This window comes from Thamnophis sirtalis, unplaced genomic scaffold, assembly GCF_051295495.1.
Source record: "Thamnophis sirtalis isolate CommonGarterSnake01/CBP01778 unplaced genomic scaffold, rThaSir2_p1.2 scaffold_3, whole genome shotgun sequence".
Taxonomy (NCBI): domain Eukaryota; kingdom Metazoa; phylum Chordata; class Lepidosauria; order Squamata; family Natricidae; genus Thamnophis; species Thamnophis sirtalis.
The window spans coordinates 43891449-43904621 of record NW_028261383.1 but is presented as its reverse complement, the minus strand read 5'-3'; the positions used below and the strand labels follow the sequence as shown (position 1 = coordinate 43904621).

At 38.3% G+C, this 13173-nt stretch overlaps 1 protein-coding gene across 2 annotated transcripts in view; it reads left to right on the top strand.

Moving 5' to 3' along the window:
- The window catches only part of ADAMTS9 (ADAM metallopeptidase with thrombospondin type 1 motif 9), a 168944-nt gene that overhangs the window by 95887 nt on the left and 59884 nt on the right, over positions 1 to 13173 (top strand). For both annotated transcript variants that reach the window (XM_087708823.1, XM_087708822.1), the window contains exons 24-28: positions 342 to 437; positions 580 to 747; positions 1931 to 2212; positions 3922 to 4083; positions 5974 to 6150. In XM_087708823.1, the coding sequence (XP_087564949.1) occupies positions 342 to 437; positions 580 to 747; positions 1931 to 2212; positions 3922 to 4083; positions 5974 to 6150 (885 nt within the window). The remainder of the gene's footprint in view (positions 1 to 341; positions 438 to 579; positions 748 to 1930; positions 2213 to 3921; positions 4084 to 5973; positions 6151 to 13173) is intronic.

Genomic DNA, 13173 nt, shown 5'->3' with positions numbered 1-13173 from the left:
TTCAATTTTAGGTGGGATGGACTTAGAATACTTGTGGGTGTGAAAAGACTTGAAGCTGAGGATGCATTTTAACCCTCCCTTGGGCTCAGCCTGTCCATGTCCTACATATATGCATGCATATATAATATATATTTATATTTTATGATTTTCCAGATACACTGGATACATCCACTTTTAATAGAAGATGAGTCAGTTATATTTGTGTCTGGACAGGGAGGGAATCTAATATTTTAATCTCTTATCATTTGCAGTAGTGTAATCCCTAAACTGTAACAAAATATTTGTAATATCAGTTATCTGATACTGTATTTCTTTTTGTAACGTTCTTATTTATGAAATAGGACTGTGAAACAGTGCCATGTCGTCTCCATCCTAGCAGCCCAGAAACCAAGCAAAGCAGTCACAGAACCCAGTGGAGATTTGGATCCTGGACTTCTGTATGTTAAAACTTACCAATTTATTTTATTTTATTTTATTTATTTCCCTTGATAATTAACCCTATCTACTGTATGAAAAGATTATGATACGCTTGTCAAAGGAATCCGCTTCTTCAGAGGCATTCTTGTCGATCTTCTCTAGTGTTCTGCTACCTGTGGGAAAGGCACCAGGATGAGGTATGTCAGCTGTCGTGATGATTATGGCTCTGTGGCTGATGAACCTGCCTGTTTCCATCTTCCAAAACCATCAGCAACTGAAGCGTGTCTTGTAATATCCTGTGGCCGGTGGAAAGCCTTGGAATGGAGCTCAGTAAGCAACTTCCTTGTTTAAATATGCCAAATATTTGTCCGTTGATCCTCTGATGAACATGAATAATTCACCATTAAGAGGAGAAGATTTGGAAGACAAAGCACACATCATTTTTGGGCGTCATAGCAGCTCTTCTTTCATAATGTAGCAAGTACCCTTGTTGGAACATAGCCAAGATGGTTTTACCAATGATCAGATTAATACATAGTGAAGCTGGAGCTAGTCCATACCTGGCATTCATCTCTGGTTAAAAGGACCAGGTATTCAGGGATGGCAAATACCCTGTTTCCCCAAAAATAAGACCTCCCCAGATAATAAGACATCCCCTAAATATTTAAATGCATGTGCAGCCCCTACCATTTTCTGAGGGAGAAAGAGGGGGAACATGCCCCACATGCACCTTCCATCCATGCGGAATGGCCTCACAGAGGCCACTACCGCAAACCCTAGCTACTGCGCCCCTTCTCTTAGTGGCGGCCGCAAAAAGAGTGGCAGGTGCAGTGATGTTAGGGCTGACAAGAGTATACCCGAAACAGCAAGAACATCTGGTTCTCTCTGGATCAGCTTATCTGTGGGCTGCAGTTAAGGGCCTCCTGCACCCCAAAAATAATAAGTCCTCCCCGAAAATAAGGTCAAGTGCTTATTTCGGGGATCAAAAAATAAGACCCTGTCTTATTTTTGGGGAAACATGGTACCTATACCCAAAGAACTAGATGCAATTATTCTGACTTAAATAGAAGACAGATTTGTAAGCTGCTAAAGCAATAAAAAAATGAGATCTGTTGAATCCACTTTAGTGAAACTTCTAAACCTACTTAAAATAGGTTTATATGCATGAGGATTTGTTTGGGTTGTTGTTGGTTCTTTGTATTTATTTTTTGTTTCTTTGTATATGAGCCACAATGGTGCAGTGGGTAGAGTGCAGTACTGCAGTCTACTACTGCCGGCTGCCTGCAATTTGGCAGTTTGAGTTTCACCAGGCTCAAGGTTAACTCAGCCTTCCATCCTTCTGAGGTGGGTAAAATGAGGAGCCAGATTGTTGAGGGCAATAGGCTGACTTAGATAGGGATGTAAAGCACTGAGAAGCGGTATATAAGTCTAAGTGCTATTTATTTGTTATTTCTCAAAATCTATCTTAAGGCTATGGCCAGCTATTCTCTCTCTTCTCTCCTTATTAATGTAGTGCTCTGTAACCTGTGGGCAAGGTAAGGTGACCAGACAAATACTCTGCGTAGATTACAATGACCAGAGTATCGATAGAAACGAGTGCGATGCCGAAGATATCCTTGCAACAGAGCAGGACTGCTCTATGCCATCGTGTCAGCAGATCAACCCGGGTAACAGGCCCGCTAATCCTTTTCCTTATCCTGACTATCATCAAAAAAACAATCGAGGAGGGCACCCAAACCGAAATCAAGGTCATGGACATGGAGGCAACCAGTGGCGAACTGGACCATGGGGAGCAGTAAGTAGTTTCTGGGTTGTTGGAGCTTTTTTGTCCCCATGTGAATCGGGTTCTACACTAGCTATAACCTGCTATATAACACTCCTCGTTCCCCATGCCAATAAAATAAACGTTCAGCTATCCCAGACTGGTTTATCTATGCTCCAAAAATTCAAGATTTTAAGGAGTTTGCATTCCTTCTTCTCTCCCACCTCCCCAGAAAACTAAAGTGTTCCCAAGAACATGGAAAGATGGAGAAGACATAGTGATTGGCATCGTATGGTTTCTGAATCAGTGAAACAAAGAATAATAGAAATGATACCAATCAAAATCCTTGGTCAGAGGATTTACAAGTGACTTTCCAACACTATCCTTATATTGTTATCATAGATAATTGGCAGGTGGCAACAATCTTTTGCTACTGTCACTCGTTGTACTTTACACTGGCTAGCATCATTTTGTACCAAGTGCAACTTCCAGGCACTTTTCAGGGGAAGCCCCACATAGAACCCATTGCAGTAGTCAAGATTTAGGTAACTGGCATCAAACTTTGCCAGCTAGGGAACGTTTGCATCTAGCTATAATTGTGCAACTAATCTCCCATCCTAGACAGGTTTCACTTCAATCCAGGGGTGGGTTGCTTGCGGCATTACTGCCGGTTCGACCCGCGTGTGCATTTGCACCTAAAAAGGTCTGTGCATGCACACAACGTTAGAAAAGAGGAAAAAAGTAACATTTTTGCAGTGATTTTTGGTTCTGCGCCTGCGCAGAACCAAAAATCAAGATGGCAGCGCCGATGATATAACTGGTTCGGGGGCGTGGCAGGCCAAGTTACTACCTACTCGGCCGAACCAGGCTGAACCGGTAGGAACCCACCTCTACTTCAATCCCTAACTCCAGTTCTCTTACCAATAAACCTTCTGCCTTGTCTATTGTAAGGTGGAGATGAGGACAAGATAGAAATACATGAAGTGAATTAATTATTGGGTAGAATCCAGTTTTGTTTTGGCATTAAGAGAAGCTTTTTCTACTAACAGAAGGGAAAGGACTTCCTTTCCCATTGCAATGGCTGCCACACTTTAAAGTCTGTTCCAGGACATTAGCCAGCCCTCTAAAGTAGACTTGTAAGGATATATGAATTGCTACAAGGAGAAGAGGAGAAAAATCACATAATTCTACAAGAGTCTGCAAGCATTTTATTGCTTTTCTCTATTGTATCTATTATTTGTGTTGCGTGTCTTAGTGTTTTTCAAACTTGAGAACTTTAAGAGGTGTGGGCTTCAAGACCCAGAATTCCTCAACTATGTTTCTTTAAAGTCACCAAGTTTGAAAAACCACTGACATAGATTCATAGTTCTGTGAGTTAATCAGATCAATTCGACTTTCTGAATGAAGCCATGTCGAAGTTTAGATTGTAAATAGTGGGAGTTTAGCTCAGAAAAGTGACAGGTTGTCCAGTATGAGACAAAGACCTAAAGGGGACATTCCACAAAATCTGATGGGGTAGTTATTTCCCCATCAGAAAAGAAAGTTTTTACCTGCTTGTTGTAAATGTATATTTTGACATTTTTATTGTTATTGCTACTAACGTTTATATTATCACCGCTGCTAGTAGCAAAAAAGGCACAAAAGCTTTTATACGCTTAAGAGATCTGGATTTATAGCAAGGATGAAACAGGAGCAACAACCTATAGTAAACATCCTGAGCCTGTGACAATTACATTTTATAGTGCTCAAGTACCTGTGCTGGTGGATTTCAACGTCGAGTAGTCGTATGCCAGGATGAAAATGGATACGCTGCTGATAATTGTGATGCAAGGATGAAACCAGATGAGCTAAGATCCTGCGAATCAGGACCTTGCCCTCAGTGGGCCTATGGAAGTTGGAGTGAGGTAAGCCGTTTTCCATTTAGCTTTAAAAACAAGTGAACTCTTTTACTTTGTATGAGATTACCATTACATGGTAATGATGTACCACTATGAGCCACGGTGGCGCAGTGGTTAGAGTGCAGTACTGCAGGCTACTTCTGCTGACTGCCGACTGACTGCAATTTGGCAGTTCAGATGTCACCAGGCTCAAGGTTGACTCAACCTTCCATCTTTTTCAGGTGGGTAAAATGAAGAGTCAGATTGTTGGGGGCAACAGGCTGACTCTGTAAACTGCTTAGAGAGGGCTCTAAAAGCACTATAAAATGGTAAATAAGTCTAAGTGCTATTGCTATTACTATAATATATTATAATAGACTACTATAATTACACAGGCTGTTAGATTGCATTTGAAAGTGAACTTCATTCACTGTTTCAGAAGGGTTTCTCCAAAAGTGTTAAGGCTTGGTCCAGGGATAATGATTTTGATCTGAAAGATCATGATTGTTAGAGTAGAGGAAAGGTATGTGAATGCATGCATTTATTTACCTCAGTGTGTCACTGATTTTTTTTTTAAATCAAGACATTGCAAACAGTATATAAATAAAAGCCTATAAAAGCAAGTGAAACACATACAATTAAAACATGATATTAACTAGTGAAAGTTGATTCTGGAATAGATGTTTTTATTCTCTCCTTCATTGTGTATTATCATTGTTCTGTTTATAAAGCTGGATATGACAGGATGCTATTTTAACAGACCATTGTTGTAGTTGCTGAATCCGGGCTATCTTTAAGGTAGTAATTTAGAGCATGCAGGACTTCCTCCTTCCCACCCTGTCAACTATGTTTGTGAGGCCAAGATCAGAACTCATCTTAAAAGGTAGAAGGAACCAGATTTTTGAATGCTTCATTCATTCATTCAACAATCCATCAATTCATTCATTCAGTTTGGATGCCAGCTGACTCCATCTATCTGTGTAGCACACAAGAATAGAGTGATATAAAATGACAAAGTACAACAAATTAACCAGACCAAGTACAAGCATAACCACAAAATAATTCCAAGATGGCAATCCAAACAATGAAGTGAATACAAAACATCACAAACAGGAGTGCCCCATTCAGATCTGGATAAATAATCAGATTTTCACAGCCTTCTTCCTATTTTCCACAGGAAAATAGAAGCTTGGAAAACTAATAGCATATCCAACAAGTTAATCTTATTCTCTCTTTCCCTTCCCTCTCCATATTGTTTTGGCACCATCAGTACTATTTTCAGTGTACAAACAGTCCTCAACTTAAAGCCACAACTGAGTTTGTAACTTCCTTTACTGCAGTCAACAAGCAAAACACACCCAATTTTACAAGCTTTTGTGCTACAGTTGTTAAACAAATCGTGTGGTTGTTGACTTTGTTTGTCAAAAACCCCTAGGAAGTCACCTACTCATGTGATACTAGGATGCTACAACTATAATAAATATGCGCCAGTTGCCAAGGATCCAATTTTTTTTTCAAGTAATCACGGGGACACTGCAATGCTCTTAAGTGTAAGGACCAGTCATAAATCATTTTTTTCAGTGCCGTCATAACTTTGAACTGTCATTAAATGAATGCACATAAATCAAGGACTACCTCTGTATATCAATTCATAAGTTTGGAAAGATCCAGGGGAAAAGAAATCCTTAGTGTGAGGAGCATCAATAATCTCACGTCCCCCACATTCCATCACTGCTGCTAACTCTGTTTTTGTGTTGAAAAAAGTTGTTTTTTCCCTCCACCCCCCCTCCCCTGGAATCCTATGCCTGTTGAACGGCAGAAAAATTAATGTCCAAACTGGCTTTGAGTCAGACTAAGGAAGCATAAAGCAGTAATAATACTGGTGCTATCCATCATTGTAATGTCTTTTCTTTCCAGTGTACAAAGTCATGTGGTGGAGGAACCAGAACGAGGCTAGTTGTATGCCAGCATTCCAATGGAGAGAGATTTACTGACCTGAGCTGTGAAATTCTTGACAAGCCACCAGACCGCGAGCAGTGCAATATGCAGGACTGTCCCCGAGACGCTGCCTGGAATGCTGGTCCTTGGAGCTCGGTACGACCATAACATAATTACTTTATTATGTTACACATTATTCTTAGGAATGGAACCCAAGTCCTTAAAAGTCACGGTCCTGATATTTGGTGGTGTGTGTGGTTGTTTGCTTGTCCTTTAAAAAAAAAAAAAACGAATCTTCACTTAAAATTCTTTTTTTAAAAAAAGAAAAAAAAAAGGAAAAAGAAAAGAAATGATGAGTTCCATGTAGTATAGACACGTGGGGAAAAGCTTCCCAAATCTGTTCCCTTTTTTTAAAAAAAGCACTTTCTGCTTGATAGTGAAGTTTGTACACTTTATTAGCCCGTGTCGAGTTCTGTACCCCTTGCGTCTTCTCGTGAAAAATATTTTGTAAGCAAATTCCATCACACAACCTTTTTCATTCTTGCCTTCATTGGTCTGGTTAAGCTCTTTAGCAACAGTCTGAACCGTCTGCAAAAGTGCCTTGGAATTCTCATCTTACAGTGCTGCCATATATATATATTTTGCATACTTACCTCTAGGTGTATGCAAACTTAACTGTCTGGGAACTATTTTTTTTAAAAAAAGAAGGAATAGAAATAAAGGCTTTTTCATGCAGCCACCACCCTTGTCTCGCATATACTCTGCAGCAACTTCACAGCATTGGGAAAGTATCCCCACAACTGAACCCTAACCCCATTTTGCTAGACAGTGCTCCCTTCCAGTTGGCCAGTGGAAGAGTGCACAAAATATATCCACCTGTCAGCTCACCCCACTTCCTCCTTTCCTTGGTGCTCTTTTTTTTTTTGTTCTCAAAAGGAAGAAAATAATTAAAAACTTAACCCACTGCTTAGTGAGGGGACAAATAAATATTCCTTTCATGCAGCTTTGGAGAATAAAATAAAGCATAGCAAGGCAAGCTGGCACCTTGCTCTCTGGCAGGACAAGGAGAATCTCAGTGGATGGAATCGGGTGAGAGATCCCACCAACAGGAAGGTGCTCTTTATAATTCCAAAAGAAATTGCAAAATGCTATTCCTCTCGAATTGGTTCTATCTCTCACCCTTCCTAGAAGATCCTTAATGTTGTGGAGCTACTAGGAGAAAGCACCACTGTCTGATTTGTGTAATCTTCCTTCCACGTCCATATTAAAGAATAGTACACAAACAGTGTGCTTGTGAGATTACATGAGGGAAAAATCATGACTTTCTGAAATATAGTTAAGAGCATATCGTATAATTCTTTGTCTGATTCTAAATGTAGAGATCGAAGTGACTTCCTTTTAACCTCATTTTATCAGTAGACTTCTTGATTGATTTTAATTGTTCCAAGCCCTTATTATTAATGTTCCAAATACTATAGATCTAAACTCATCAAGACCTTGATAATTAATGGAGAAGCTGGCAATATATTTTTCCGCACAAGTCAGTGGTACTATGCTGGCATGTGATGATGAATAAACTCAATTGATAGAAATTTAGTATAGAAATTTAGGCATGTCTACAAGTATTTTGCATGTCTTAACTTGCAAAACTCACTATCTATCAACCCAAAGAGTTAGGTTTAAGAGCACCCCTTCTTAAGTAGTCCTACCTTCCTCAAAAAAGTTTCTGTTGTCTTATGTCTCTGAGCCAACATAAAGCATTTCTCTATAGCAGAGGTCTCCCAACCCACAGGCTGCGCCCGACCAGTGGTCCACAGCTGTTTCAGAGCCCAGGTGGCACAGTGGTTAAATGCAGCACTGCAGGCTACTTCATCGTCCTGCAGTAAGTTGGCTGTGATGAGTTGGCCATGAGAAGTTGGCTGTGGCAAGTTGTCCCATTCCGTTAAAAAAAAAAACTCTGAGATTTTGACCCGGTTTTAATTGTTGTTTTGAGACTGGGTTGGCTTTTGTTTGTAACATGCTGTGAAGTGCTTCAGAAGTATGTGCATATGGATTTCTAGAAGATGTCCTTGTGAATGCTTGGTGGCTGGTCACGTTCTGCAGATAGGAACCATCAATTGAGAAGATCTCATTCATTTGTGGATACTGTATTCAGGGGAAGGTTTTTTTTTCTTACCTGGGACATTTGGTTGATTACCGCAGGCTTCTCTCAATCACTTTCTTCAAGTGAAAAATGCAAGGCATGCTTGTTTATACCAGCTTGTATTTTGGGGATAACCCTTAGATTATTGCAATGCAATTTGCATTTTTACCTTTATTTAATTCCATGCTAGTAATAGATTCATGTCTTCTAAAGGAACTAGGCTTCCTTCAGTGTTCCTGAGTTCCCACCAATTAACCTTAAATGAGCTCAGCTGAGTTTTTCACCAAACAGATGCATAGAATGGCAGAAAGGCGAGACTTTTTCTCTCTCTGATTCTTTCCATTAAGGCATAGGCAAGCAAAGATCTTGATACAACCTCTCTTCACAATACAATCTATGTCACAAGTTCTGGCAAAGAGGCAAGGCAGCCTTCGGTTGTTCACAACTCCCTGATGCCAGCAATTCTACTGGTAGATAAGTCTTTGTGGGGTAGCATAAACACCGGTCCATAAATAAATACGCATTTATTTTCTGTCCTGTGCAAATTTATCACTTGAAGAGAGGCTCTGAGCTTATCTAATAAACTCATTCTTCCTTCCCTCTGAGGATAGTGCAGGAGGCACAAAACCATTGCTGAAGTTCTGGACCTTTTAAATCAATAGATATTCATCCCAGTTGAATTACTTCAGGAAATGAGACATTAACCAAATAGTAGATTACCGATGATGCCCCTGTCAAAATTGAATACAAAGCAAACTCAAAATAAATTTTAGGCAATTATTGTGTGTGTTTGGCCTAATTTGTCTCTAAAGCACTTTATATAAAGAAGAGAATCCTTTTCTATCCATTTATAAACTTCCTAACCTTGCCTGGTTTTCATATTTCATTTGCAAAAATAGTATAACGTGTTCATTTATTCACTGATGTTTCTGAGGAGTGTTTTGTAATAGTTTTAATCTGCATACCTCAATGGATGGTGTAATAGCCATACAGAATAGGGCTGTGCAATGCTTTGAATTCAATTCCAAAAGGTGTTTGAAGTATGCAAGGACACATATATTTCTCTAGTCTGCAAGTCTTTAAAGCAGCCACATCATTTTCCAGGAACCAAAAAGGCAGTTGCACAATCCTGGGAAAAGATGCAGTAGCTTTAATGAGTGGCAGACAGGTGTTACATTCATCAATTGTTTTTGGGAATTGAAAGTGAAACATTGAACAGCCAAAATACATATGCATAAATCATATTTTTGTGGTGCTTTATCATTGCAAGGGACAGAGCTTTAAAATATTTTACCTCCAAGATGCTAGTGAAGCCTTCTGAATTCCAAGGGGTAAATTTACATGTTAACTTTATTTCCAAACTGTGTACTGAGAACTGCTGTTGATAGTGAATTACATTTACTTCAAGCTAAATTTTCAAAAGCCAAAGGGCATGAAATAAAAAGCTACTCAGTGAAATGCAGCCCTGCTTCCCTCCTGTAATTATTCTAGAATTCTTTGGTGAATTAAATGTAGTTCCTCTTCCTAAAAATGTGATTTTTTCCCCTCTTAATATTTAAACAGAGGTGTCATTCAGACATTTCTTAATTAGGTAACACTTTGAGGAGTCTGTAGTTCCCAATGTCTTGTTTTTTTTAATTAAAACAGAAATAAACCAAAGCTTTATGATACCTGTGTATTTTTTAATGCAGGAGCGAAAACTAGAAATCTGAACTCAGTAGAAAATATAACTTAGTTGGGTGGTTTTCTGTGTGTTGTTCTATAGCTTTAAAAATAAAAATCCCTGCTGTCATTTTATTAAACATGCAATTAGGAAAAAAAACAATTAGAAAACCAAAAACTAAAGAAGTGGGCCTAACATACTTAAATATTCGGAATATTCAGATTCTGAAACAGAAGGTGATAAGAAAGTATATTAATTGCATAATTTCATTCTCCGACTTGCCTCTATCTAAGGTTTGATGCTAAAAAGGCAAATGAAAGCAGAATTGAAATAACACTATTTTAGTTCAGTTCTTGCTGCTCAACATACATACATACATACATACATACATACATACATACATACATACATACATACATACATACACATATATATATATATATATATATATATATATATATATATATATATATATATATATATATATATATATATATATATATATATATATATATATATAAAGAGTATTATTCATCCTGAGCTAAGATATTTTATCTTTCCACGTTTCTGTTAGATGAACTGCTTTTGGTTCTTCAGGGAACAGTCTTATGAAAGGCCTTCATTAAAATTGCAGCAATCCTCATATGTGAATATTCCACACATATATATGCACACACACACACACCGAAAATATCTGCAGGACTGAGCCATATCTCTGTATCCTAACCCAAATGTATCACTGTTTTAAAAATATAAATTCCACAAAAGTTTAAGCGAGTTAGATTTCTCCAGAATGAAAACACTAATGGTGCTGACCAAAAGAACCCTTTTCCAAGAAAATAAGCTTGTTATTTCATATGCTTGTCTACCTCGTTTTGATACCCTACAGTACTAATATAGCAATGGAGTATTTTAGTTTTGAATTACAATTTCTTTTAGGTCTGACATTTATTAATACATTTCTGCTGTAGATCTTTATACTCCATCTGTAACAGATGGAGCGTTGCTTCCTATGATGATGATGATGTTATGATACTATTATTGTTGTTATTAGGGGAGATTTTTGAACTAAGAGTATACTATTGGCTGAAGCTTTTCAGTAGAATGGATTTCTTTATGTATTTATGTTAATGATATGTATTTATTTTTCAACTATTGCTATTTAATTTTATATAAACATTGCATTTCCTTCACAGTGTTTGAATTCTGGTCTAAGGACAAAAAGATTAAAATATATTGTTAATGTGTTTTGTTTTGTCTTGGCTCTTCTATCATACATTCACAATATACTCACATTGTAAGAGACAGATTTCGGAACAGAAGATTTTCTAGCTCTGATTCAGATCGCTTGCAACAGAATAGCTAATTTGTTAATTGAAACCAAAATGTCAATAGAAACCAAGAACAAATGTTTAGAAACAAAAATGTATATGCAAAGGCATTTTGCAATTCACACGCATGTATGCACATGCCATATAAATTCTCTTCTATGAACTAACCAGATGGCTTTACAAAATCTGTCAGTTTGACTTCTATTTTCAGTATGTCAGCAGTTGGCCACCTGGAATAGTCTAGATCCGTGATGGCAAAACTATGGCACACGTGCCAGAGGTGACGCGCAGAGCCCTCTGTGGGCACACGCATCATCGCCAGCTGCTCATCTGGTTTCAGGCATGCTGGTTGGGTGCACATGAGCGCATCGGCCAACTGGTCTTCAGGTTTCTGGCACTCCTGCGCACCCAAAGACCAGCTGGCCAGTGTGCACATGTGCACTGGCCAGCTGATCTTAGGGTTTCCAGCACTCTGGTGCGTGCATGCGCACACATGTGCATGTACATTCCAGTTTCGTGCCAAAAAGGTTTGCCAACACTGTTCTAGATACTCAAGCTGCAATTTCCACAGTCTCTTTCATTTGCCATGCTGGGAGGGATTGATGGACATTGTGAGTCCCAAACATCGGTAGAGGATCAGTTTGCCTGTCTAATATCTAGATGTTAACAACACTTGGCATAGAAAGCTATTAAATTCCAGAATCCATTTTGATCCCCATATGAAATTTTCCTGACCTGTTTTTGTGATACAGGTAACAAGATAGGCTTGTTGTGATAAGCTGAGTTGCACTAAGCTGAACTCTACTCTTTGGGAAACAGAATAACTGTATTTTAGTGTTTGGAGATTTGTCACTCCATGGTTGGCACACATTTTTCCCCATTGCCTGTCAGTGAGATGAGCAGCATATACGTTTAAAAAATAAAAACATAAGTAAAACTGAATCCAATGAGTAGAAATTTCAGAAATATACATTTTGGAAAAGAAACACTATGCAAATCTTTTTTTAAAATTGTTCAATGGTGATATAGTGTCAAGACATGTTGAGCTGTCTTTTGGAAATATTTAACTGGAGGTTAGATGGCCATCTCTGAAATTGGTACCATACATTACATCTTCTCTGTTGCACATCAGGTTGAGCTAGAGGGCTGCAAAGATACCTATTTCATTTTTTCCCTTACTTGCTGGTCATTTGATTTGATATTGTCTATGTGCTCCCTCCCCCCTACATTCTAAATGGCAAGGTTATTGTGAAGGAAAAGCAATTTCTCACTAAGCCCTCTCCTGATCTGTGCCTCTTTAAGTGGATCATGAAGCTAAATCAAAACATCTGAACTTTGTTCATTTCGGGTACTGACTATAATTGTAGATATTTGGTAATATCTTGTATGATATCAGAGCAGAGAGACAGAGATTGATTGCTGTATAAATAATTTGAAGTATCTGAAGTACACCTTTGTTGAAATGTTTATGGAAAACCTGTTAATCTTTGTGACATATCTGAGGGTTAGTGATAGAATAATATATCACTAATTTAATAGGCAATTTGTTCAGCTGAATGCTACTTCAGAAACTTGTCTTGAGCTAAGCTGCAACTAAATGGCAACTAAAGGCATATATTGCACATCATTCATAGAACTCTAAGAGGTACTAGCTGGAGCTGATGGGTATATTGAGTCTCTTTAAAAAGATGAAATTCAGCTACTTTGGAACACATTTATCAGACAGTAAAAATTATTTCCAACGCAAAGGGATTTACTAGGACCGTGTCTTCTCATTTTGCTGCTGGAGTGAAACATAAGGTGTTCCTTATTACTAGTGTATATTAGGGTCAGATTTTAAAGCTGCAGTTCTAAGCATATTTTCTGCCCAAGAATCAAGTAAATTATGGGACGTAGGGGAATTACTGCATACTCAGTGGGCTTGCCTTACTGAAGTCCAGTAAAATTCATCAGTAAATGAGGAAATGTATGGAACAAGCAAATTGACTACAATAATGACCTACCTGTAACATGAGAAGTGACTGTGATACTCTTCACTTCTG